Source organism: Temnothorax longispinosus, chromosome 2, assembly GCF_030848805.1.
Source record: "Temnothorax longispinosus isolate EJ_2023e chromosome 2, Tlon_JGU_v1, whole genome shotgun sequence".
Taxonomy (NCBI): domain Eukaryota; kingdom Metazoa; phylum Arthropoda; class Insecta; order Hymenoptera; family Formicidae; genus Temnothorax; species Temnothorax longispinosus.
Window position 1 is genome coordinate 19,543,319 of NC_092359.1, and position 27,983 is coordinate 19,571,301.

The following is a 27,983-nucleotide window of genomic DNA, read 5'->3' on the forward strand; positions in this document are numbered from 1 at the left end:
GAATCGGCAAGAAGGATTTTCCATAGAGCGAATAATATAAATAATGACCGAATAGAGCCGCCATCGATAAATTTACCTTTATCCGCAAGTATCAACGGTATTATTGCGAAATCTTAAATGTCATGTAAGAAGTTTCTAAATTATCTACACGCATTGCTTGAAATGTCGTTAGAATATCGTCTATATATCATTTCTACATAATCCAACTGAAGCAGACGCGAATTTGTTATTCCGCTATTGTCCAGACGTTGGAAATATATCCAAGGATGCATGTTAACCCAGATAAGTGCATCTCGATCTGCAATTAAATGATTATATAAGCACATTTTTTTTTATTCGCGTTAATAATCAGTATCAGTAATTACTGCACGCATTTCATTTATATGTATGATTTATTCATGATTTCTAGGTAAATTGTATGTTTAATTATACGCGCAGTTTATATCTACTGACGCGCAATAGCGCCAACGAGAGGTGTGATCTTGATCCGTTCGTATCAGACGTTTTTTGCAGCGATGTATATTTATATAAAAGATGCTTTTGGCATAGTTACATTTAAAATAAGGCATTATTACTCATTCACAAAGTGACTTTCGTTTAAACGCTACTGTTTGAATGCAATTTAGATGCAAATTTGATGCAAATTATAAGACCTTCATCTTGTTCAAAGTTGCAGAGAATCACATATTCAATCGGAGTATTTTTGCATCGCTTGGTGACTCAAAGAGACACAATTTTTTAAATCACTCAAAATTGTTATTTTAAACAGGAATGAAGAATTTATTATGGAAATAGCGAGCCATCACTCGAAAGGTTGCTGAAAACGACAAACACTCGGGCGAGTCGAAAAGTTAGATACGTATCTTTGAAAAATAAAATATCATGCTAGTATGTGGTCTGAATCGTGTATAATAGGTCGATGCAAGTAATATAGTGAAAAAACTCGTCGTCCACACACGCACACACGGTGACACGAATATATACGCGCAGGAGTAGTTCTTTTATCCGTACGCGTTAGCTAAAGTTTCATTTGCTAGTGTACGTAAAACCTGCTTCTCCATCGCACGCGCGTGTACGTGAACGGTTCACATCAGCCACTTTCGTTTGAATCAATGATATCGCATACATATATATATACTCACCCGTCCGTTCTAAGCCGCAGAGGTGTGTGTGTCACAAACGAAAGTATACCAGATACAGCCTGCAGGTCCGTGCTCCGTGAGATCTTCCGCGTGCGTGGCCACTTTATGCTTAATAGTTATCATTTAGATGGATCTTCCAAATGAAACGGAAAGAAAATTTTTTTTGAAAAATTCCAACAGAATTTCGACATTAGTCGGTCTTTTTTTCGCGACAGTCGCTTTGCCTGAGTAAGTGCCGTTAAACTTGACACACTTCTCGCTCACAGTATAGCCCACAAAATGTACAATGAGTGCTCACGTTTGCTTAAGAGCAGTGCTTATTAATCGCGACGATGACTAAAATGAGTGGCCGCGAATATAATCATCCTTAATCGCGAAAATTATTCAGAAAAAAACTGGAATCGCGGGCGGCTAGAATGTTCGCAAGATCATCTCATGCCTTCAGTATATCTCCTAGTCGTTAACTTATTATTACACATTTATTCACAGATGAGCCATGCGATCTCACTATATATATTTAGTTCACGCAGCGCGAACACACCTGTGAGTGCCTGTAACTTCAGCGAGGTATAGAAATTACGTAAGGATATAATGCAAATTTTATGTTTGATGTATAAACTAATATTCTACTGCGATAATTTAATTGTAGCAATTATTATAATCTACATCAGATAAATCTACAGAAATACTTACACAGCACGTGTAACCTTGGCATATGTTATAAATTATAAAAGGTTAATTATTGATTAAAACGTTTTTTTAACTATATAAGCGGCATTCTTATATATAGTTCCAAAAATATTTCAAGTTAAAGATATACCTAAAAGTAGCGAGAGCTATGTAGAACATTTTAGAGTGATATTTTCTCGCCGCATATTATCTTACTCAAAAATTTTAAGAGATAAGACGTCTATTTCTTTGTTATATTCGTGTTCTCGGTATATTTTACTGAACGCATGATTGCAGTTAATCTTTGGCTTCCAAGCCAAATATGCGACTATATGAGTTTCTAGCTATAATCATCGAAGACGAAAATAAACTTTTTAATACAACATCACGTAATAAGTGGCAAAATTGCTTATCAACGTTGTTGTTCTCCGACAAACTTACTAATGAATAAATTGTAAAATTTTTTAATTTTTCTCTAACAGTATATGTCAAAGTAGAGTTAATTCGTGCTATGTAAAATTTTCTGCAGATTTAGCGCATATATTATTGAGAGTTTTGATTTTAACTCTCGTATAGCATCTACCTTATATGTTCCTGCTTAACTGGCACGACTTTTTATATAAATGACAAAATAAAATAGACATATGTTATAAAAAGAAAAATTTATTTCAAGTTTAAAAAATTCGATGTTTTTCGGGGAAGATGCAAAATTGATTATTTATGAAATTATTCAATCAGATGCGACGTAACGCAATTGATATCGTTTATAATTGTTACATTATACAATGTTCAGGCACGATTGAGTTGTTTAAGTGTAAATGAGCCTTATAACGTTTCACATCATTGTCACGATTCACATTTATGATAGTGATGGGCATCAGCTTTCTTCGTTATCCATCGTCGAAATCTCCGCGCGGCGAAATGCCCGCGAAATCGAGTTTAATAAGCCTGTAGCGAGTGATACTTTCGTAAACTTTTTTAACATATGTAATATCAGTAAAACGCTAATCGTCATAGCAAATAAACAAAAAATAATATTTTTTTTTTCAAAGTTTATCTCGCTCAAGAAATGAAAAAGGTTGATCATTGAAGTATGAATAACAAGTATCTTCTCGTCTTGATGAACGCGATTGTCTGAAAAGCACCATCGTCAATTTGCACAAGATTGTCCAGTCTCATGAAATAGACATGTTCCAAAAGCTCGAAATCTGTTTATACTGGCGCTCGGCTTAATTGTTAGTTTTACTTCAGTCATGAACGTATCTGTATTTTCTAACGTAAGAATAATTTGCTCAGTGCCCTCTATTACCTGTATAAAAATTATACAAATTATAAGAAATATCTCTCTAATTAGAATTTCTGCTCATGTTAATGCATTTGTTAGTAAATTTTCTGCACTTGCAAAAAAATACATTATTTTTATAAAGTGATACACTTCATTGAAATAATACAAGACAACAAATAAAAAAAGTGAACAATCGAAGCAAAGAGGACAACAATCAAGAAAAAGCTCCCAGGCGTCCCTCTCTCGATTTTAATGAAACTTGATAGTTTCGTAGAGAGGGTCGAAATATTCGAGATGTATTTTTTATTGGCAAGCAAAAGTGTTTAAAAGGTGAAATCACCTCTCGAAAAAATTTACCAAATTTTCATTTTTTGGCTATAACTTCTGAATAAAGAATAATAGTGTACTTTCATAAATTAAGTAAGTCCTAAACGCAAAAATTTAATCGAACTTTACCTTGGTTTCTGGTATAAGAGTCAGCCAAGTCATTGCAGGAAATGATAATCCCTCCACATGTACAAAGCTTGGAGCATTTCCTTTAACATATGTAGTATCGATTATAACGTAATGGACTTTACCAATATGCCCCAACATAAATATGGCCCATTCCTAAATCAAAAATTGATAATAAATTATTTTTTAATTGCTACTATTGACGGCACAAAAATATTAGAAAAAGATAATATTTTGGAGAAATAATAATTATTCTATGCAATCTAACGAACACGTTAAAATTAATGTACATTGTACGAAGTACTGAAAGAAGATAATTTTCAGACCATTTGTTACAATTTTACGATTAGTGCATTTTATCTTGCGTACCACATCATCCCTAGCCTCTCTCACTACGGATTGTTCAGATTGTTGTGCCATGAGTGGTATATTTTTCACATTTGGCATATTTTTCGCAGTTTCCCATCCATCATCCGAGTTTATGGGGCTTCCAGGTTTCAGTAAGTTATTGGGATGCCCGGAGTGTTTGCTACTGTAGGATACACAACGACCATTATAAATTCTGGAGATCAGATCGAATCGCACAGAGTTTGGTTGCTGGTAAAGTCCATGCACTGTCTTTCCATAAACGCGTAGTCTGGCGACACCACCGTTGGGGAAGATGTTGAGCCGCAAATGAGTAACACTTGGCCAATTCGTATTACATTTGACAAAGAATTTTTTACTGACTGACGGATAACCGGGTTCTAGATTTGTCGTCGTGAGCAAATCTGGCCAGGCCTGAAATTGCATTTATCATATGCGACGAAAACAAAGCAAAGGGAACGCATTTTTTATACATAGGAGAAGTTACTTCTCTTGTAAAGATCAGTTTTGAAAATAGACTGCTAGAATATTGCAGACTGCAAAGGTGATAGATTGTAGAAATATATTATATAACAGAATAAAATAATTAAATTGTAAAAATAATTTAAATATGTGTTTCTTTATTTATATATATTCAATATTTTCAATTAAACACAGACATTAATTTAGAAGTTAACTTCATAAAAGTTAAAATTGCAAAAAAAAAAAAATTTAATAATACAGATTTTATAATATAGTTGTATTTTTTTAGATGCCTACCTCTGAATGAATTTGATTGATACGTTTCATCTCAGACAAGGTAGCGCTTTGGCCTAATCTATCAGTCCGGTTTTGAATATGAACAGGTATAGCTGCGTAATAAATTAATTGTAATATGTAGAAATTAATATCTTTTTCTCTAAATACATGAAATTCTAAAAAGTTATCTCAAATAAACAACCTCTCCTAGCGCTTTGTATGGAAAACTGGTTCGGAAAATTGTTTGTAAAGAAAGCCGTGTCTATGCAAATAAAATCTATTTTAACGTCGGCTGCAAACTCAATAATCGCAAAATCAAGTTTTTTTTCGTGTCTACTTTTGGTTACCCATCCGTCCATAATTCGGTTACCAAAATTCGTAAAGCCCTCCTGTTGCACAGGTTCTTCTTCCTAAAATAAAAAATAAACAATAATGAATATATTAATATTGTGCGCATTCTTTTTGCTATACATGTTCTGTGCATTTTGTATACATAAATTTCATAATAAATTTATTGTAAGTTGTCTTTTGTATTTTATATTTCTCATAATGTCAAAAAGATACTTATTGAAATTATTACATCAATCTACTTATTATGAAGACAACACCACTTACCTTAAGTAAATTTTCGGCCACACCGAAATAATCATCAGTTGCAAATACAATTCTCGCACCGTTCTGAAAATTATCAATAAATATATTAAAATCTTCATCAGTTGCGGTTAAAAAAAGAAGCAATTTGTTTTACAATGCAACATCATTAATCATTTGAATGACGATGATGTAAGAGAAGATGTTTGAAAGAATCAATAAAGAAAAGAAAAAGAGACGGCTTGAAAATTCGATAAGAAATCTAAAAGCATTATCGGTTAAATATACGTTGTTGATAAAACAAATATTGTATTTTGTACAATATATGTGTTAAAAATACATTGTTGATAAAATAAATATTGTATTTTGTACAATCACAAGAATATAATATTACTTAAGAATAAGAAATTTATTTAACAAAAAAATTGTGACGTAATTTTATAGAACTATACCTATACTATGTTGTAATTCGGTTTAAAGAAAATAAGGATCATGATGATGTATAATCAATTAAATTCTTATGTTTCTATATGTATGTATGTGAATATGATTCCAATAATATCATATTTGACACATTAAACTATTATATTTAAAAAGAAAAATTACCTCTCTGGATGACAATTCATACACTTCCTGATCTTCCATAGTACCGAGTTCCTGTACATTTTTATCTATTTCCATCTATAATAATGCAAAATATTATTTTTGGTACCTATTTACGTACATCGTTTACTTAAAAGTATAAGGTGTATAAGGAATAGAATGTCAAATTTCTTAAGGACGGGCGAGCTATCTTGTGATAATGTAGAGAACGATACTATAATAATCCAATATAATAATAAAAAAATTGTATTACTTAACTAGAATAGATATGATTTGAAAGACTAATATCTAACATTTATTTTATATATATTATTTAATATTTAAAGTCTATTCTATATAGATAAAATAATGAACATACCTCGTTCTCAATGTGACGTAATATATAGAATAATTCCCAGAAAAAATTCTTCAGAATTATAAATATGTATTATGATATTAAAGTAATATCACAAGTATATATGTTACGAAACAGAATTTGTTGAATAATTTGAATAATATTTCCTTGACTGTTTTCACAAACGCCACTGACTAATTCCTTAAGCCGACTGAGATAACGTATATTTCATACCAGATGTGATGTTTAGCCACGTGTCCTTTCCATGTACATAACATGTAACAGGTAAATATAAGATATTATTATGTACCACGTCGTCATGCTTAAACTGGTTACGTCCTTTTACTTATTTTAAATCAAATTTTCACTCTCAGAAAGAAAATTGTAAAATAATTTTCTTTATAAATATTATAGGTATAATATTAATGCAAGTATCGATATTATATATTATTTAAGTAGAATTTGATGTGTATTCGAATAACTACGAATAAAGTATTTATTAATATTTCTCAAGACTTTTATAATAATAACGCATTTACAGTATTGTGCATTTTAATAATAAATTGATAATAAAAAAATGTTATTTATCAGCCTCTGCTAAGCGGCAACGAAGCTATTTAGCGTTTCTGATTAATCTATTGTTACAGTTTTTATAGTTCGTTTTTCTAATTCTAACTAACAATTAGTAATAGATGTTTAGCATTAAAGTTAAATCGAATCGATTTAATTAAGGAGAGAGAGGATTTTAATGTTCCGACAATAACTGTATTTTAAGTTCGACAAAGAATCGGCGCGCAGTTTACTAACAATAAGTTGCAGTTTACTAACGTGTATAAAAATTACACGTGTACAATACGTGTATACGTGTACAATACGTACACAATACGTGTATAAAAATTACACACAGAAAATAGTATTAGGCTACCAAAATCCGAGCTCGGACTGCAAATGACTGCAGTTCCTTCTAAATTGATTGTATATCATGACGGTCTTGTTAACATTATTTACAATTAATAACATTGTCGACCATGTTTTGTGTTCCTGACATTTGTCCGAGTTTTGGTATGGGTTAGATTAATTTTTTTCGGGGTGAGAGAGTACAGAGGAAACAGCGGATCCCTCCCTCGCCTACGCGTTTCTTTTTCAATGTTACTCTCATTGTCAATCAAAATATACATGCATACATATATGTTCGTAAATTGAATATTAATCAAATAACATTCGGAAAAACTGCAGCTCATATTATACATAATAATATACGAAGAAATATAAATACATCTTATTATTTACTCTTTTTAAGCATAAAATATACTACGAGAAGATATCATTCTTAGGTGTTCTACAATCTTTACTCTTATTTTTAGTCACATATGTATCTCTTCAATTTCAAATATCTTAGAAACTATAAAAGAGCTCTGCTTGATTTTCAAACGTGTTTTACTGAGGAATTAATCCTCTACAGTATATACATATACATGTGTCAAGATTGAGTTCATTCGTGCTGTGTAAGTTTTTCTGTAGATTTGTCATACATTATTGAGTCTTGATTTTAACTCTCGTAGCATCTACCCGAAATGTTCCTGCTTAACTGACATAATTTTTTATATAGTTGACAAAACAAAAGACATATATCAATTTAAAAAAATTTTTTTTAAGTTTAAAAAATTTTGATGTTTTTCTGACAGATCGCAAAATTGATTGTTTTTGAGATTACTCGATCAGATGCGACGTAACAAAGTGCGGCGAAATGCCCACGAAAGGAAGTTTGACAAGCTAAACTATAGCGAGTGATTCTCTCGTAAAATTTTTTAACATATATTGTAACATTATAATATTGTAATATTGTAAAACGCTAATCCTCGTAGTCAGTAAGCAAAAAATAATATTTCTTCTTTAAATTTTAACTCTTTTAAATGGTGAAAAAGGTTGGTCATTAAAGTATCGATAACAAGTATCTTCTCGTCTTGATGAACGCGATTGGAAAGCACCATCGTCAATTTGCACAAAGTTGTCGTCCATCAGTCTCATGAAATAGACATGTTCCAAAAGTTCGGAATCTATTTATGCCGCCGTTCGGTTTAAGTATTAGTTTTACTTCAGTCATGAACGTATCTCTATTTTCTAACGTAAGAATAATTTGCTCAATGCCCTCTATTACCTGTATAAAAATTATAAGAATTATAAGAAATATCTCTCTAATTAGAATTCTTGCTCACGCGTTAATGTCTTTGTTAATAAATTTTTTACGCACTTGCAAAAAACACACTATTTTTAAGGTGATATACTTAATTGAAATGGTACAGGACAACAAATGAATGAGAAAAAGTGAGCAGTGCGAATCGAGGTAAAGGGGACTAACAATTAAAGAAAGGCTCTCAGGTGTTCTTCTCCGATTTTAATGAAATGTGCTAGGTTTGTAAAGAAGGTTAAAATATTTAAAACGTATTTTTTATTGACAAGCTAACATGTTTAAAAGGTGAAAAAATCCCCCAAAATTTGACCAAATTTTCGTTTTTTGGCTATAATTTCTGAACAAAGCATAATAGCGTAATTTTATAAATGTAAAAAATGTACACAACTTTCTATTATTGGCTCTCAGTTTCGCTGGTCGCGCACAGTTAAATATATTTCTGATTCTTCTTAGCATATAGAAATAAAACTACATTACCACACATTTTCCTTTAAATAAAATCTTTCCACTAGAAAAGTATGTCCATCAATAGTTGAAAAATAAGACTTAAGTTTCATAACTCGTATTTTTTATGTAAAAAAATTAATTTTTATTCCAGTGGAGAGTTTTCGAAATTCTGTACATTTACAAAATTACGCTATCATGTTTCGTTCAGAGGATATAGAAAACAAAAATTCGGCTAATTTTCAGGGGATGATTCACCACTTACAATTAATATATTTGCTTGCCGATAAAAAAATACGTATCAAATATATTGATCACTGCAACAAACCCACCAAGTTTCATTTAATTATAAAAAGTTTAAAATAGGAGAGGTATACTAGGAGCCTCTTTCCTTGTAAGTTCTAAAATACAAAAATTCAATTAAATTTTGCCTTGGTTTCTGGTATAATAGTCAGCCAAGTTGAAGAAGAATATGGTTTTCCCTTCACATGTACGGAGCTCGGAGCATTTCCTTTGAAGTGTGACGTATCGATTACAACAAAACTTATCTTACCAATGTGCCCTAACTTAAAGTCAGCCCATTCCTAAATCAAAAATTGATAATAAATCTTTTTCTTATTACTACTATCGATGGCACAAATTAGAAAAAAAATATTTTGGATAAATATGTGATTATTTTTTGCAATCTAACGAACACGTTAAAATTAATGTACATTGTGCGATGTACTGAAAGAAGGTAATTTTCAGACTATTAGTTTACAGTTTTACGATTTAGTGCATTTTATCTTTGCGTACCACATTATTTCTAGCCATTTCCACTATAGATTTTTGTGCCATGAGTGGCATATTTGGCATAGTTTTTACAGTTTCCCATCCGTCATCTGCGTTTATGGGGCTTCCAGGTTTCAGCAAATTATTAGGGTGCCCGGAGTGTTTGCTACTGTAGGATACACAGCGACCATCATGAATTCTGGAGATCAGATCAAATTCCGCAAACCTTGATTGCTGATAAACATGCTGCACTATCTTCCCATAAATGCGCAGTCTGGCGATACCACCGCTTGGGAATATGTTGAGCCGCACATGAGTAACACCTCGGTGATTTATATTATATCTGACAAAGAATTTTTTACTAATCGACGGATAACCGGGTTCCAGGTTTGTTTTCGTAATCAAATACTGCCAGATCTGAAATTGCAGTAATAATTTATCGTATATGATGAATCCAAAGCAAAGAAGACGCATTTTTTATATATGTAAGAAAAGTTGTAAAGATTACTTTTAAAAACAAATTGCAAGAATAAACTCAGGGAAGTATGATAAAATTCTAGAAATATATATAACAAAATAAAATAATTAAATTGTAAAAATAATTTAAATATGTATGTGTCTCTTTGTTTATATATAGTATTTTTAATTAAACACAGAAATTAAGTTATAAATTAATTTTATAAAAATTAAAGTTGCAGAAAAATAAAAATTTTAATAATACAAATTTTATAATATATGTATAGTGTATTTTTTTTAGATGTCTGACCTCTGATTGGAAATGTTCGATAGATTCCATCTCATGGGTGGTAGCACTTTGGCCTAATCTATTTTTCCGGTTTTGAATACAAAGTGGCATAGCTGCATAGAAAATTAATATATATATATATATGTGTGTGTGTGTGTAGATATATAAATTAATATCGACTAATGACTTCATTAAACATAAGATTCTAAAAAGTTATCTCAAACAAACAACCTGTCCTTCTAGCGCCTTGTATGGAAAATTGGATCGGAAAATTATTTGTAAAGAAAGCCGTGTCTATGCAAATAAAATCTATTTTAGTTTCGTCTGGTAACTCAATAATCGCAAAATCATGTCCTTCTTCGTGTCTACTTCGGGTTACCCATCCGTCCTGTTGTACAGGTTCTTCTTCCTGAAATAAAGAATTAACATTGATGAACATATTAATACTATGCATATTTAACTGTGCAATTTTATTGCTGTACATATTCTGTACATTTTATACATTATAGTCATTATAAATTTATTGTTGTATTTTGTATTTCATATTTCTTAAAACATTAAAAAGATACTATTTATTGTTGATTACCAAAATTATAGCTAATATCTAACAGATTAACAACCGTTCAATTAACTAATGATTATAATAAATTATTACATCAATCTACTTATTATGAAGACAACACCACTTACCTTAAGTAAATTTTCGGCCACACCGAAATAATCATCAGTTGCAAATACAATTCTCGCACCGTTCTGAAAATCATCAATAAGTGTATTAATATCTTCAATTGTGGTTAAAGAAAAAGAGCAATTTGTTTTTATACAATATATTTAATTATTTGAATGACGATGATGTATGAAGAGAAGATATTTGAAAGAATCAATAAAGGGAAGAAAGAAAGACGACTTGAAAACTTAATGAAAATTCTAAGAACGTTATCAACTTAAGAATGATTTCTTCTCGTAATATATACGTATATTATCCTAGGTTGCGTAAAAAATACTTTGTTGATGAAGCAGATACAGTACTTCGTGCAAGCATAAGAATATAATATTATTTAAGAATAAGACATTTATTTAACCAAAAAATTATTACGTAATTATGTAGAACTATACTTATACTATGTTGTAATTCGGTTTAAAGAAAATAACTTCAAGGATTATTATGTATAATCAATTAAATTCTGTATGTGAATATGATTCCAATAATATCATATTTGACACATTAAACTATCATATTTGAAGAGAAAAATTACCTCTCTAGATGACAATTCATACACTTCCCTCTCATCCATACCGAGTTCCTGTATTTTTATTTATTTCTATCTGTAATAATATAAAGTATTATTTTTGGTATCTATATTTATGGAGATCGTGTAGTTAAAAGTATAAGATGTATAAGAAATAAAAATAATGTCAAATTTCTTAAGAACGGAGCGAGCTATCTTGTGATAATGTAGAAACTATACTAATCCGATGTAATAATAAAAATTTGGTATTGCTTATTTATTTTATATATATTTTTTATATTTAAATTCTATTCTATATAGATAATGAACATACCTTGTTCTCAATATAAATCAGTTGTGTAACTATTTCGTTATATCACGATATAACGGAATGTTGCAAAATCACGTCATATATATATATTATGTAGATATTAATCGCATCAAAATATATAATATATAGAATAATTCCCAGAAAACAATTTAAATTTTCCCAGAAAAGAATTATAAATATATATTATAATGTGAAATTAATATATATGTGTTACGATATGTTAAAAGCGTCTCACAGAATTTTTTGACGTGTTTGAATAATACGTTTCTTTGACTGTTTCGATCCTTAACAAACGCCACTGACTAATTCCTTAAGCCGACTGAAATAGTGTATATTTCGTACCAAATGTTATGTTTAGTCACGTCCTTTTCATGTACATAACATATCATAGATAAATACAAAATATTATTACGTACCACATCGTCATGCGCAAACTGGTTACGTCCTTTTACTTATTTCAAATCAAATTTTTACTCCCAGAAAGAAAATTGCAAAATAATTTTCTTTATAAATATTATATAATATTAATGCAGGTATTTGACGATATTATTACTTAAACAGAATTTAATGCGTATTTGAAGAACTACAAATAAATAAAATATTTATAAACATTTCTCAAGAGCTCTATTATAATAATTAACGCATTTTACCGTATTTTAATAATAATTGATTTAATAAAAAAAAATTGTTATCAGCCTCTGCTAAGTGGTAATAAAGCTAATTGGAATTTCTGTTTAATCTATTTTTGGTTCCTAGTTTGTCTTTCTAATTATCTAACGTACAATTAGTAACATTCGACATTAACAGTCAACAGTAACAGTCGACCATGTTTTGTGTTCGTGGGCATCCGACTTTTTAGCAGGCCTTTTTGCCTTAAAGATTAACAATATAATGAATCATTTTAATGCAAGAAAAAAATTAGAAATATGAATCTTCGATTCTCTCTATAATAATGTATTTAATAATTCAAGAATGGATAATATAATGATTTTATGTATTAAAGGTTTTTGCCTTAAAGGTTAACAAGATGAATCATTTTGATGCAAGAAGAAAATTAGAAATATGAATCTTCGATTCTCTCTATAATAATGTATTTAATCATTCAAGAATGGATAATGTAATGATTTTATAGATGTCGACTTGCGATTGATCAAACTTATTATTTAAGTATAAAATGTGTGTCAGCATCATTCAATCAACTATAATTGCAATAAAAAATAATTTATTAGTAGACAATATACAAAGTTACAATAATATTATCAAAGTTAACTTAAAGTAACCGAATTGCTCTTGAATACGTTACATATTATATATTATGTAGATATTAATCGTATCAAAATATATAATCCAATGATTAGATATTTCCGGGTAGAGTTATTTTTCAAGAGGTGACAGACACTTTCTTGATGATCTCAACTAATTCTTCTACCAGCTCCTTATCAGTTACGTTGACAAAGTCGTCTTCGTTGACGCCCATTCTGACTCTATTCGCACCATGGACCACTATTTTCCTTTTCTTCGCTGATGCGTGGAATTCCTTCGCACCGGACTTCATAATTTCACGGATGTTATCCTTTGTGATACCAGCTCCGGGCATAATCACCAGTTTTCGGGCCTTTAGCAATAATGTTTTTATCAACTCCAGTCCTTCCAGAGCAGTATTCTTCTGTCCAGATGTCAGAATTCTCTGGAAACCAAGATCGGCGAGGAGTTCCATCGACTTGACGGGATCGGTCGTCAGATCGAAGGCGCGACTGAATGTCACCGGCAAGGGACGAGCGGCGGAGACAATCTTCTCGCATGCGACAACGTCGATCTCGCAATCGGGGGTCAACGCGCCGAAAACGAATCCGTTCGCGTCGTGATCCTTGAGAATTTTCAAATCGTGCAGCATGGCGTTGATCTCCTCTGGACTGTACACGAAATCGCCGCAGCGAATGCGGATCATCGCGTAGAGCGGAATCGTCGTAAAGTTTCTTATTTGTCGAATTAAACCCGGACTAGGTGTTAAACCACCCTCCGATAGTGCCGAGCAAACCTCCAACCGGCTGGCACCACCTTCCACCGCGTTTCTAGCGGACTCTAAGGAATCAATGCAGATCTCCATCTACGAAATAAAATGATTGTTTGATTTGATCGGACAATGACGCACGAATCTTTTCACAGATGCACCGGTGTGCGACTTCGCTTTTAAATTTAATCACGAGTTTTCTTTGTATCAAAATTATACATCATCTTTCTACGTACAAATTAAGAAATCAAAGCAAAATCACATATAGAAACTTGTGACTTATTTTATAAGAAATTATTTATGCGAAAAAGAAAAAGGAAAAACGGGTTTACTTAGAACAAAGTCATACTGACTAGTGAGGTGCCTTCTAATTATAATATTTTTTGTGTTTTTTAATTATTCTTAACAATATAAATAATTTTAATGTTTAAGTAAAATATCTTTGTATTATAATATCTTTGAGAAAAATGTGATATAGGGATTAATAGTTTTGAATATATAAATTTAAAATATATATCGTCTTTTTAAAAGTTTACATCATATGCTGACAAAACAGTATACGACAAAGAAGTTTATTGAATATATTTATCGACTGAAGGAAACAAGAATTACTTTGAGAATAATAATATTTTTCTGTTGTTTTATACAGCAACAAAGTTGATTAAAACAAATAAAATATTGACTTACCTCTTGGTTGATTACTGCATAGACCGGTTGATAATATAGCTTCAAATAGTTTCAATTACTCTAGTATACAGCTGTATTCTGAATGCTATATTATCTTCATTCGACAGGTGTCAATTTTAATTAGCATAAGTATTTTTGTCGATAAAATTGTACATATACATAAATATACATATATATTCACTTCGATATAAACGCGCCGCGAGAAGATTTTCCAGACTCGTAAAAGAGCTGCATCAGCGGACAGCTGCAGCACTAAATATGGCTGCCGGCCATGCCGGCTTTGTAAATCGAAACTTTACGCGCAAGTCTCGCCATCTGTATTATACTTTCGTGATATATTGCGTAGTGATAACGATATCATATTTGTTGACTATGACTGCGAATTGTCTGTCATTACCTACTCGCTCGACACAGATATTGCGGTTGAAAACGCAAAGCTAACTATTAATCTGTTTTCCGGAATAAAGGCAAAAAATAACGCTAAATCTGATAACAACTTTTTTTCTGAATTCTTAATTCCATACGATTATCAATCCTGATTTTACAATCAGGCGAGTCAGCAACAATCTTGCGTAAAACGTTGTTATAATGTTTTTGCTTTATCAGCACATAAATTATATTTCTTAATCAACTGACTGATATAATTTTACATCGTGAGGATTACATATAATACGTATAGATGTATAAAACTCTTATTTATTGAGGGACAGGTTCGGATACAAGATTCACGAAGCGTAATGTAATATTGTATTATACAACATATATAATAAAATAATACCAAGTGCGACGCACGTAAATAATATTAATAATAATTATAATATAATAATAATAATAAAATCAATAAAATAATAATAGTAACAAATATCAAAAGCAAATTTTTATAGTGAGCGATGACAATAAGGTTTAGAATTGAAAAAACATTCTGTAGCACATCGCATATCGGAATCAATTTCTTCTCTTTTTCATTGAGTTTTCATTATAAAGTTTAGAATACACTTCAGTTTAGCGTGATTTAACAGACCAAAGAAACGCGCGTATTTTTTGTCACTTCCTCAGTACAATCTGAGGCTGCGGTTCATTTGATGCTACAAATGCTTCGAAGCGTTCTTTGTTTTCTTCTTTGTTCATTGAAAGAAAAGAGAAGAAAAATGCTTCAAAGCATTTGTAGTGTTAAGTGGACCGCAGCCTAAATCGTATTTGCGTTCTCGATTTACGTTCTCGAACAATGAAGAAAATGCGATGTGTGCATCCTTTCGATTCATTTGCTCAGCGTGCCTGGCAAGATTAGAAAAATTCGAACAGATAAAGAGATTTTCGCGTGCAGGGAGACCGAAACGAGTCTCCGATCTCATCGCGATTGATTCCAATTACCATTAAATATACAATTACGCGGGAATAACGTAATAAAAATGTACAATTTATCGTATTCATCATCGCGTTCCGACTATAGGCGGATCTAGCTTACTGCCCACGAGGGGAACGTCAAAATCGTAAAAGATATATTTTATCTCTTCCACGGTGGTTGAACCATCCCGCAATGTACTTCCGAGAGGGACAATTCCCTTCAAATCTCCATTCTAGATCCGTTCATAAAATTCAATATCCGTTTCATAAAATTCGACTAAAATTCAATAGCGATGTATAGCTAGGGAAAGGATTGAGGTGGAAGACTTGGAAAATCAGAGATCGCCGTTCGAAACCGCGATCGGCGACGGGCTCGTGGAGTTGCTGGAGTTCGTCGTCGCCCATTTATTCTTGTGCGGATCGACGCCAAAGCCCTCGTCGTAGTTTCCCCGTGTGATGAAGAGTTGCTTGAAGTGCGGGATACAGTACAGCTTGCCGTTATTCAGAGTGAAGGAGTCCATCCTGTTCGAACACATTATGTCGTAATAATAATTTCGTGACTATACTTAATAACTGTATTTAACTTGTTTTCGTCAAGTGATGTAATATTTATGTATATATCGCAATATGTATCTATTAAAAATTGTATTACAATATTATTCCCGCAAACAAATCTTCTTTAAATTATCCTCATTTTTATACACATATTTACATGTTATTAATTATTAAAATGTTTTTGATAATTAACACTGAAGGTCCTTGACTTCACTTTTGTAGGATTTTTATTTTCACATTAAATATAATATATGTAAATGTCTGATGATATAAGCACAGGAGCTTACACACGCGTTTTTTTTCGTTACCTTAAAATGCAATTGCACTGGAGACACCGGAAGCATTGCTTATGGAAGATTTTGTTATTTGTCTCGACCTTCTCCAAGGGGTAGACCTTCTTCTCGCAGCTCTCGCACACCTCCGCGCAGGTCGTCTGGATCTCCTGCACGATTGTTACGTCAGAAGAGGGATAGCATGGTAAAAACTTATCCTTACGAATACTCCGCGGTAACGACTGGATAACGGGGATTTGTGTTTGCCGAATGTATGATGGATCGTGTAAAGAAAGATGCTTTAAGGGGAGATATGTACATATACCACGCAAAGAGAAGAAGACGGAAGAGAGGCCGCGCATCGCTTCTCGCACCAAGAGATCCCCTTGCCACCCCCCGCTGATTCCACCATTCCCCCACTCCTCTCCTTACGAGACAGATTTAGCACCTGTTTTATTTATCACTTGTGTATTATCGTAATAAATGTTACACGTGAAAGATAAACAGAACAAGATCGTTATACATCAATAGAAATGATACGCTAAAAGACGCAGTGTGAACTAGTATTATCGCTATCTATGCTATACAAATCAGAAGAATTCGAGAGGCCGTTAACAAGGACTTTGCAATTTATCACGCGAGATCGTCTCCGTCGACGATCTCGGTCAACGGAGCGGATCTTTCGTAAATTAGAATCAGCTTAGCGCTTTCCGCTATATAAATCACGCTAATCTCTCTTAAATCTCTTAAATAAATTCGTAATTCGTGATTCGCAACGGAAGCTATTATTGCACAAACGAAAAAAGGAAGACGGTGAAGGTATTCGCTGTCGAGAATATACATTTTTTTTTTCGATCTTTCCTTCCTCTCTTTCTACAGCACTTAGATACATGTCTAAAAAAATTCGTACAATGCTCTCTCTCTTAAAAATGGGCCCTTCGACTCGAGCTCGAGGAACGCGACAGCGTTTTTACCCTGATATTCTGCGACCGACAGGTCACTGACATCCCCATGCTTCTTCTCTGGAAGTATAAAATGTATCGAGTGTGGCATCGTGTGCCTCTATGTCGACGACGTTCTCGCGTCTAGCAGCAGCAGCAGCAGCAGCAGCGAAAATGTCATTTCTATTTTCGAATTTGCGGCGAAACGGTAACATTTTACACGATCTTGCGGAAAGTATAAAAAATGACGGACGTGATGAAAAAAAAAATGATAAAGCCATTGATGATAAAACATTTTACTCAGAAATAATGCAACGTATCTAAGATATAATACAATTAAGATTAATATATTTGCAATTTTTTTATAAAACAACAAATACGTAGTCACAGTTTTTCGTATTGCACAGGTGCCTAATAGATGCAAATACATAACGCGCGCTCGCGAAATATAGTTTTAATAGTTTCGAATCACAAATGCGGAAGCAAGCTCGAACGCGACGACACGAGAACGAAACTGTCGTTTTCCGTTTTTCTTTTTCGAGTATAAAAATCTACCGTACCATCGCGCTAAGCTGTAAAAAGATTCGAAATTTGTAAAAGCGATCGAAATAGCTACGGTCCTAACCGCTAGTCGGCCCTGGAACACTTCGAACAGTGCCCTTCCTCTGTAGACAATTCCTTCAAGGCCCTTATCTCACCCGTTAAACTTGAGGAAGCGTTACCTTTCGCCTCTCGTTCGTCACTCTCACGCACTTTCTTTCCCTCTCGCGCTCTTACTCTCGCTCTGTCTCTCCGCTCATTCATGTATCAACGAAAAACTTGGCACTTATGAAAAATTAGAAATCTAAAGCGGTAGAGGAAGATCGTAACGATGCGAAATATGAAAGTTTCAAATCCGTAAGTCGCTTCATATGCGTACGACATCGACGAGACAAAATAATATTTGTCGTTCACGCGATCTGTGAGAGTTTCATTTTCTATTATTTTCATATTTGCTCAGCATATTTTATACACAATTATTCTCTAATAATTTATATTAGATTTGTAATAATTCTCATTTCAATTTTTATTTACGTATTTTTTTTTAAAGCGAATCATTTATATTAAAAAAATAAAGACACATCATACGTAGTAATTGCATTAGTCATAAAGATTTAAATTCGTTCAAATCGAAATTACGGTTTGAAAAAATCGCTCGAGCGTTTAATAAAATTTGGCACACTGCATAGTCATTATAACATATTCGTACGAACTTTGTTTTAATAATAAAGAGTTAAAATATCGAAGTGCTTAACTACGCCCATTTAGTTACATTGAAATTGTCAATCAATTAACAAAATGATGGCGTATCACGGGAATAGCATTAAGTTATGAAAAATTGAACGCGCATCGTTACGAATTTCACTGCTTAAAAGCGAATCCATCTGGCGTTTTACAGGGGATCTTAGCGTCGTCGCACGTATGTCGATAGAAAAAACTTTACACTTCTTCTAAAGATAGAATCTTCACACGACGACGATAAAGCCGTGTAACCGACATACGTACGACACAAAGATGGACGCTCGTCTTTTATGTATAAAGTAAATTAGTAGACAATAAAGTTCTCTCTCTTTGTTATATGTCTATAAGGATAAGTCGAGCGTTTCAGCGTAACAAATATCTCCGCTTTCCGATAAAGCCATGATTCCTATTACTCATGCAATAAAATTTCGCAGCTGTCCAATTCAATTTATTCCTTAATGTAGATCTTTATGGAAAAAAAAAAATGATTGAAAGATCAAAATTTTTTTCGTAGTCCCGTAATCTGCAATTCAATATGTATTAAATTCCTCGCATGTTTTCTTTTTCGTGACTCAGCATACTGTGGCCAACGGTTTATCGCCATCTGTCTGTGGAATTGATCTTTTTCTTTTTTCAAGCGTTTATCCTCCTTTATAATTGGCAATTTGGACGAAACGCTCGACGGATCCGACAGTCGCGCGAACTCTCATAGTACAATAATATATTAACACATAACATATGATACAGTCTACGGGCTAAGATTTGCTATTACGAACATAACGCCGAGTGTGTGTTAAAACCATCCCTAAGAAAACGCAAAGTCGTTACAATAATCGACGATAATACCGAACATATTTTATTGCCGTTGCTTAATGCACGAGATTTAAAAAAAAAAAACAACTGCTTTTCCAGCGCGGTTGTCCCAACGGCGCTCTCCTTCCTCCATCGATCCTCCTCCTTTTTCTCCTCCTCTCACCCTCCTCGCAATCGAATTAATCCAGGTGTATTTCCTCCGTCTCTCTCTTTCTCTCTCTTTCCTTTACTGCTTCGCGTCACAAAAAGAAGATCACTTGATTTTGTTTTGTGATTACTTTCGCTTTACGTTACCACACGACACAAGCGGGCAGGATTTCGGCCAAAAATATCGGCAGGCAGATTTCAAACGAAGAAAAAGGAAAAAAATGTCAGAACAATAACGCCAAATAAAAAGAACGAATAAATATATAATCACATCAATCATGCTCGATAATAATCAGTAAAGGAATAAAGGTAATTAAAAAAACGCCGATGCACATGGAATTTTAATTGAAACTTAATGGAACGTGAATACGTTAAATTTTGCCTAATATATTTAATTTTCTTTTATTGAGCTATCGGGCTATTTTTATCATTTTTAACCGCGGAATTGCAATTACATCGTTTATTTCACTTTGTGAACAATAAAAAATTAACTTTGCGTCGAGTAAATTTGAATGTTAAATTTGCTCTTTATATAGCGTATCAACAATTTATTCGCACAGAAATATGTTTCATTACAAAAAGTAATTTTAGAATTTAAAAAATGTAACAAATCGATCGATAACTTTAAATTATGTACATTGTTTAGAACATTACTATTGTTCTAAAATATATATATTCGTAATTCCCATAGTTTAACGTGTTTCAATTGCGGATATTTAAAACTAAGCAAATAAGTAACTTAAAAATATCTACCGATACTACAATATTACATTTGCCAATCGTGACTTATATATTATATGTTAACATTATAATTACAATATTATTGCAAATTGGAAGTTGCAGTACAGTGAACAATTATCGTATCTGCCCCATAAAAAGTTGTAATAATATAGCGAGATCGAACATGAATTTATATTCGCAGAATCCATCAAATATACGAGACGAAAAATTAGCGCATTAAATTATTATAAGCAATAATTAATTTTCATTGTAGAATGTACATGTGTACGTCGCTAATAAGAGTGCAAAAATAAACCCTCATTACATAAAAGGTGAGCCACATCAAATAAAGTAAAATACAATAAAATCTCGGTCGTGCATTTTTTTCAAGCATTGTTTAAATTGCGATAAAATAACAAATGTTGCAATTTATTAGTCCAAATGGAACGTTAATTGAAAAAAGATTATATTTCATCATTCGTTTAAAAATTTTTAACGCAATATAAACACTGCTCTCGACGAATAAAATACACTTATGGTTTTAACATATAAAACGGATAAGCACAGGCAGAATGACAATTCAAAATCACACCATGCACATACTTTATAATGCCGAGTCGACCAAACAAAAAGAGGAATTTATCGGGAGACATTTAATTCTGTCAAATACTTGACTAATACGATTACTCCTCCAGTGGGCGCGTGAAAATTTTAAACGTGAAAGGACGTGTGGAGCGTAAATTACACCCCATATTATTTATGTTAGGTATAAATATTAAACCAATTAATATTTTTTTCTGTTTAATATTATTCATTATTGCACATATCTTAAAGTATATTAATAGGTTAAAACTTTAATGTTAATGTATTTTCAATAATAATCGGTTCTGTATTGAAATGAGTCCGGAACACTAATTAAAAAAAGATACCTGGGGTGTAAAATACACAGGCCCACTGGAGGGTTGAACGCATAAGTCAATCAGAGAAGCGTGTTGTAACGGTAAAAAGAAAAAGAATCAAAGACGTGTTCTTCAAATTTAAACAATGCCAGTTGAAAATCAGGAAAGGTGGTGAAGTGACTAATTAAATGCAGGGAGAATAGCGATGATGACACAAACGACAAGTCGCGACACGGATATTGGACTAAGTCGAGGAAACATGCGCGATTATGTGGAAGACATTATCGAGAAGACGTACTTACCACAAATCGATTGACTTTGACCTTCGGTGCGCGCGGAGACTCGTTGGCCTGCGAGCCGAGGGACTCGAAACGAGCTCTGAGACTGCTCGCCGACTCTATGCTGGACTGTTCGCCCGTACCCTGGGCTATCTCCATTTCGGCGATATGGTGATTGCTGACCTTGCCGTCGGTCTCCTCCCAATGCTCGAACTTAGCACGTAGGGTCTTGGCGCGCGCCGCGTTCTGCGCCTGTTTCAAGAACTCGTCCTCCACCTAAGTTCGATAACAAGCGAAAGGATTTCGTGAATTATAGGGCGAAGCCATGGTGCCGATCGGCAGTAAAGAGCTGCTTTCCCGAAATTATGAACGCAGGACAACGACCTGCCCCCCCGAAAGTTCGTGCCGACTTTTTAGAGCCGTCTAATAACACGTTTGGGTATAGTCCCGCTCTGGCAACTTTCGGGACTTTGGATCTTAATTTATTTAGTAATTAAAGCGCAGGAAATTATATATATCTGAGGCGTGAAGACAACTTTTTAGAAAAGAATGAAAGGGAGACCAAAAAATTTCACAATTTAAATCCAATAACTCAGTATTCTCTCTGTGCTTATTTTAACGCTATATATTTTAAGTAATAAACATAAAATAATATCCAAAAAAATAGAAAGCTTTGGAAAGATCATCTTCACAGTTCGAATTGTTATACTAATCCAACGTTATATGAGTTTATGCGACTTTTTTATATTGTTCTAATCCTTCAATCATATTTTTATGTCTTTTATCACCTCCGTTCTTTCTTTCAATTTCTCGGTAATAAAAAATCTTACGTAACACAAACCTTGTCAGAAGCACGAACGTAGTTGGGATCTCTATCCTCGGCGCTTTCGTCACCGTCGGACTCCTCACCCTCTTCGTCCTCGCCCTCCTCCGAATCCGAGGCCGTCGCTTTGGCGAATTTATCCTCGGGAGGCGGTGTGAAGCGTTTCAAGGGCTTCGGACCATCCGGCAGTTCTTCCTTGGACGCGTTTTCCTCCATCTGCCGAAAGATGGACAGCATCTTCCTCGCCGTGTCCGTGTGCACCACCTCGTCCACCCTGTCGTCGGCTCTGACCACGTCTGGATCGCGGTAAATCTCGCGATCCGGTGAATCCATCTGCGAAAGAAAGTACGTGTTAATAACCGCGTATATATAATAATAAAATATTAAAAAATCACGTTATTTGATTATTATCCCGTTCCCATAATCAAGTAAAGTAGGTAATCTTAATTTCTTTTATTCTGAATAATTTAATGCAGATTTGATAAGATTTATAATTTGATACAATTTACAGTCATTATTATTCCTATACCTAATAAAATAACGTTGAACAATGTTATGCTTCGTGATAAGTAAAAGTTTTTTTATTTTCGCAAATTTATTAATTTTTTTATAAAAAAATATTTTTTTAACTGACAAATTCTTCGACAAATTTTCCATGCAAAATGTATCATTTTGTAACGAAAATATTTCCGTGTGGAGCTCGAGAAAAATATATTAAAAACAATATTATTCTAATATTATGCTAATTCTAAACCGTATACTTTTTCAATTTAAAGTCGATAAATTCAGAGATGTAAAATAACCCTTTCGTCAAAGAAAAATAAATTAGATTGTATTTATTTACTTATTTATTATTAATAATTTATGCATCTAGTTTTTACGTATTAATTATATTGATTTTAATGTTATATATTTGTATGAATCTGTCTAGTTCTTTCCGAAATTTTGTAAACTGCGAATATCACGAGATTATTGCACGTTGCATATCTTTGACATGTATCAACGCATTTATTTATCTTCTGCAAAACTGCTCCGAAATTCGTAGACAGATTACATGATAAGGCGGCAAGGACAGATAATGAGCAAAAAGAACACACCTCGCGTGTGTGTTGTTTATCGCCTGATAATTTTAAATCGAATGTTTGAGTCATGATGCATCGTCGGGGGATCCCAGGTAAGCTGGAGATCGACGGCCGAAATGTTTCTTTTTACCTCCGGCATGAGTCAACTCAAAGGGTTTTAAACGTGGGTGGTGCGACTATAAATCTCACGTAAAAAATATACAGATCTTTTTTCTTTAATCAAAAATATTATGTTGCAACGGGAGAAACGTAAACGTAGTAAATATTTTTAGAAATTTGGATAGAATATTAGAGCAAAAACAATCGCCCTCAAATAACAATCTTTAAAAAATCAACGTGTTTCTGGAAAATAAAATAAAAGGGAGAAGTCATGCAACGTGCATAAATAAATAAGTATTCGCATACTTCGAGATTTCAACAAAGACAACCGCAGTATCAACAAGGATTCCTATTACACGAAACAGGGCCATTCTTCTCGAGACATGGGAGTTGGCCCTTCTCGATCCTCCGATTGGCCGGTGCGTTCATACCTGAACCCAAGTGGGTCAGGTAAGTCGAAAACCTGATTGCTGATCACGTGGAGCGATCGAAGGTGGCTCGAGTCTTGCGACATTTCAAGAAGACCACCCTCGCGCCCAGTTTAGATGCGCGACTCTCAGGACGAGACCGGGACTGCCGACGAGCCGTCGGTTTTTAGTTGGACAAAAGGGTTACGCGAAAGGGATACGCTTCAAGGTTGCCATTTAATGGCGATAAATTGACAGGTTCAAGAGCGGTACACGCACTCTGCAGTGGCCAATTGCCGTCACTTGCGATGATCTGTCCATTCGCTTCTCGCTTATGCCGACGAATCTGCGCTGCAGCAAGTCGTTTAGCTTAAGAGCGGCGAAGAACAAAATTCTTAAGAATTTGAAATAAACACGTTACAATGTTGAAAAGAAGCGATTAAAATAATTAAAATTTAAAATAATAAGTACATGTAATCTTATTTGATTCCGCTGGAAAAGAATAGAAAAAACGACTATGTAAATTATGCATTTCGATCATTCATCATTAGATAATCATTTTTAATTATTTTGCATTGGAAAGATAGAGCCGAAAAAATATAACTATAATTATTGAATAAATATAATAAAATTCAAATTAATCCAGCGAGGACTTTCAGTCGCGAAAGCGACAGGAAATAGAAAACCGATAATTCTTGCGCGGTGTTTCTATTGAGTTATGGGTTTACTGCTTCTAGTCTAAAATTGAGGAGTTTCCGTCCGAGTTATGTCGTTATTTCCTAAATCAAAGATATAAGTCCGTAAATGCAAACATAATACAGAAATTATATAAAAATTGAGAATAATAGGAACTAAAATCAGTAATATGCGATCGCAATCGCAGGAGCATTTCTGTATTCTCTTAAAATGACGGACTCTTCTATCTTCGTCGTGCTTTTAGGAGTCTCTAAATTGACTTAAATTGACTAACATGAAGGATATAGTTTTCGGTTACGACGAAATGAAAGAAAAAAAAATGCGTGGCAACATCTTGATATCGCAATTCTTGATGGTCGGATTTCGCGCTGCGGTAATAGAGTCGAGAGGATCTACGGGAGAGTACTTCCAGCGGAATTCCATAAAATCACCAGTCCAGAAAGGATATTTGATCACACGGTATCCCTCTGCCGGCACGTCAAGCGGCAAATCAAGCCGCGGCGAGATTGCGCTCCCCCGAATGAACGTCCGTTCCTTCAACGTCAACGGAAACGCTCTTACGGTCGCACGACGAAGAAATCACGATTGTACGTACGGAGGGCAATTACCAGCAATTAACAATTCGATGAAAACACGTTGCGGTTGCACATATTAATCGTTCGCTCCAAATGTGCCTGAGGCAATTGAAACTTTCATATGAAAGTCTCACGCAATTTTCACTGTGTCTGCGAGCACATCAGGATGTATCGTTCAATATAGAACGATCTACGATTGCAATTTTCATGAATTACCGATTAACAAACGTATGGTATTCTGAAAGTACACCTGCGATTTATATTAATATGTAAATCGAATGCGAATGTATAATGTAATTAATTAAATGGGCGAATTAATTATTTAATTTAAAGTTAATTATTTTTTATGTAACCGTCGGCAATAAATTAAAACGCGTCACTCAAACATATCCAATTTTCGTCAAAAAAATGTCAGATATTAAATACCAAACGTGATTACTTGAAAAAAATTCAATCGCGCAGTAATACTTCGAAATAAATGAAACTTTCATGTACACGCAGTGTGTAATTTTTTATGGAAAGTAGAACACACAATATTTTTCCTTGAAGAAACCTTGAACCAAACGGTATCCCGAAAAATCTTATTGCAATCACAGAGCATGATTAACTTGCTTTTCAATTAATTATATCAGAAAATTTCCTCGATATCAATTCTATAAATAAAATTCTATAAATACATCACTCACAAACACAAAAATTTCCAATCAACCGAAATTCCGAGTGTCAAATACACGATTTTATATCGATCGCGAAGAATGTGCAAATTGATCGCCTGTGTGCGGATCATTAACTACAAACCGGAACGCTCATATCAGCCAGGCGTTAACGATCTATCAGTTTATCAACTTTTCACGTCGCTTTTCCGGAACACGCCGTCCGGAAGAAATCTCGGGGTAACTAGGCGTTAAAAAGCACAGTATTTCTGATCGCGATTATACAGGACGATTACCGAAACGTTGGTCGGACCGATAATTACCTTTCCGTGATTTTTAAAGCCCCTTCGGCGAACGGAACGAGACTGAGCGTCGTCGTTCAAACTGCGCGAGTCCGGTCCGCCACTTCGGCGCGCTTCTCGAGGGAGGCTCTCCTTCTCTCCGGCTCGTGAGAAGTTATACGTACGGACGGCGCGACAGCCGGTTGCTATGCCGTTCACAGGAGGATAGGGGACCGGCGGTGTGTGTCCTCCTCCCCTCGGAGTGTGTGTGTGTGTGTGTGTGTGTGAGTGTGTGTAAGTTACTGGCGAGGGGGCCCCGTCGCGCGTCGCGCCTTCCCTCTCGGTTAAGGTTCCCGGGCCCGCCGCGCCGGTGCCCGGTCCGCTTGTATTGCCCGCTTGCTCTTCACGAATGGAAGGATGGAGGAATACTAACGGTAAAAGTATGGCTGCTGCTGCGCTGACCACTTCGGGAGGGGGTTCAAGGACAGCCCCGGTTTGTTGGAATCGACTCGTCGCGTCCGTGGGTTCCGCGGCGCGGCGCATCGCCGCCGGACTCCCGAGAGATGCACGAGGCCCCCCTTTTATAAGCCGCGTCCGCGAACCGCGGCGGCGGGACTCGTTATCGCGTAACGATAATTATCGATAAACCCGCATCTCGTACCGATAGATGAAGGAAGGCGCGAGGGGGTTGCTGTGCGTTCATGCGAGATAACAAACGCTTTTTTCCCCGAACTATGGGGATATTTCATCCCCAAAGTATACGTGCAATATCGGAAATTGAAATTGCGTTTCGCGAGCGGAATATCTTCTTCCTTGGAAAATATCGAGGATGTCATTTATAAAAGATACCATTTAAAAGATTTTATTACTTTTTTATCAATCGAAAGATTCGTTTTATTCGCGATAAAGTGTGAAAAAAATTGCGAGAAGAGTTGAGAACGCAACTCCTCTCGTTACTCGATCTTGAGCGCGGCGATCTAGACTTTCTCGTAAATTAAAAAAGTAACTCAAAGTTTACTTTTATTTAATGTATAAGATATAGTCAATTTTAGTTTTAATATAATTTTAATTTTAATAATTTTAACTTTTTGTCCAAAATTAGGAAGTCAGTATATCTCGTTAGATAAAACTTTGAGCAGTTGTGTTAAACAATAAATGTTATTTAACGTAAGGATACTTTCCCCATGTAATCGGGGAAAGTAACACAAAACCACGTTAGTATCAAACAAACAAAAAAATAAAATGCACATAAAAATGCAGGTGTTATGGCGTGATGCAATTTAAAACGGCCAAACGCGCATGAGTGCAAACATTTCTGCTATCTTGATTGAAAATGAGATCACGCTGTTTCTCGGGAAACCAATATCTCGTGCGAATTTATCTCTTGTATCCCAAATAATAATATAAATCATGTTTTATGATATCTTTACAACTTTTTTTATCGATAATCCGAAAGTTCTTAAGATTATATTAAGTCGATAATAATGTCATTGATAAATACTGCATTCGGAATACAATATAAATATA

At 34.1% G+C, this 27,983-nt stretch overlaps 4 protein-coding genes and 1 long non-coding RNA gene across 6 annotated transcripts in view; 1 reads left to right on the top strand and 4 right to left on the bottom strand.

Annotated features, from left to right (window-relative positions):
- Nucleotides 1-1,092: 1,092 nt before the first annotated feature.
- On the top strand, nucleotides 1,093-4,025 carry LOC139808937 (uncharacterized). The gene is made up of 3 exons (XR_011730979.1): nucleotides 1,093-1,207; nucleotides 1,632-1,709; nucleotides 4,008-4,025. It is a non-coding gene; the product is annotated as an uncharacterized lncRNA (long non-coding RNA).
- LOC139808917 (probable inactive allantoicase) lies at nucleotides 2,457-6,399 on the bottom strand. The gene is made up of 8 exons (XM_071771442.1): nucleotides 6,206-6,399; nucleotides 5,851-5,925; nucleotides 5,269-5,331; nucleotides 4,856-5,063; nucleotides 4,675-4,766; nucleotides 3,919-4,329; nucleotides 3,553-3,705; nucleotides 2,457-3,120 (listed from the first exon to the last, which is right to left on the bottom strand). The coding sequence occupies exons 2-8, from the start codon at nucleotides 5,923-5,925 to the stop codon at nucleotides 2,962-2,964; spliced, it is 1,161 nt and encodes a 386-aa protein (XP_071627543.1). The 5' UTR covers nucleotides 6,206-6,399; the 3' UTR covers nucleotides 2,457-2,961.
- Nucleotides 6,400-6,714: 315 nt separating this feature from the next.
- Nucleotides 6,715-12,193, bottom strand: LOC139808927 (allantoicase-like). The gene is made up of 7 exons (XM_071771459.1): nucleotides 11,896-12,193; nucleotides 11,589-11,658; nucleotides 11,023-11,085; nucleotides 10,564-10,741; nucleotides 10,354-10,445; nucleotides 9,612-10,004; nucleotides 6,715-9,400 (listed from the first exon to the last, which is right to left on the bottom strand). The coding sequence occupies exons 2-7, from the start codon at nucleotides 11,625-11,627 to the stop codon at nucleotides 9,233-9,235; spliced, it is 933 nt and encodes a 310-aa protein (XP_071627560.1). The 5' UTR covers nucleotides 11,628-11,658; nucleotides 11,896-12,193; the 3' UTR covers nucleotides 6,715-9,232.
- A 904-nt stretch (nucleotides 12,194-13,097) lies between these two features.
- LOC139809121 (copper homeostasis protein cutC homolog) lies at nucleotides 13,098-14,986 on the bottom strand. Its single transcript, XM_071771794.1, has 2 exons — nucleotides 14,591-14,986; nucleotides 13,098-13,999 (listed from the first exon to the last, which is right to left on the bottom strand). The coding sequence occupies exon 2, from the start codon at nucleotides 13,997-13,999 to the stop codon at nucleotides 13,274-13,276; it is 726 nt and encodes a 241-aa protein (XP_071627895.1). The 5' UTR covers nucleotides 14,591-14,986; the 3' UTR covers nucleotides 13,098-13,273.
- A 282-nt stretch (nucleotides 14,987-15,268) lies between these two features.
- The window catches only part of LOC139809120 (uncharacterized), a 32,618-nt gene continuing 19,903 nt past the window's right edge, over nucleotides 15,269-27,983 (bottom strand). For both annotated transcript variants that reach the window (XM_071771793.1, XM_071771792.1), the window contains 4 exons: nucleotides 22,682-22,996; nucleotides 21,865-22,116; nucleotides 16,798-16,931; nucleotides 15,269-16,456 (listed from right to left, as the gene is read on the bottom strand). In XM_071771793.1, coding sequence (XP_071627894.1) covers nucleotides 16,270-16,456; nucleotides 16,798-16,931; nucleotides 21,865-22,116; nucleotides 22,682-22,996 — 888 coding nt within the window. In that variant the 3' untranslated portion in view covers nucleotides 15,269-16,269. The remainder of the gene's footprint in view (nucleotides 16,457-16,797; nucleotides 16,932-21,864; nucleotides 22,117-22,681; nucleotides 22,997-27,983) is intronic.

Coding starts and splice junctions, on each gene's coding strand:
- LOC139808917 (XM_071771442.1), bottom strand. CDS start 5,925: ATGGAAATAGATAAAAATGTACAGGAACTCGGTACTATGGAAGATCAG. Junction 5,332..5,850: donor ATGAATTGTCATCCAGAGAG/GTAATTTTTCTT, acceptor GATAATTTTCAG/AACGGTGCGAGAATTGTATT. Junction 3,706..3,918: donor GAGAGGCTAGGGATGATGTG/GTACGCAAGATA, acceptor TTTTTGATTTAG/GAATGGGCCATATTTATGTT.
- LOC139808927 (XM_071771459.1), bottom strand. CDS start 11,627: ATGGATGAGAGGGAAGTGTATGAATTGTCATCTAGAGAG. Junction 10,446..10,563: donor ACAAGGCGCTAGAAGGACAG/GTTGTTTGTTTG, acceptor TTTTCTATGCAG/CTATGCCACTTTGTATTCAA. Junction 10,005..10,353: donor TCGAACATTTCCAATCAGAG/GTCAGACATCTA, acceptor CTGCAATTTCAG/ATCTGGCAGTATTTGATTAC.
- LOC139809121 (XM_071771794.1), bottom strand. CDS start 13,999: ATGGAGATCTGCATTGATTCCTTAGAGTCCGCTAGAAACGCGGTGGAA.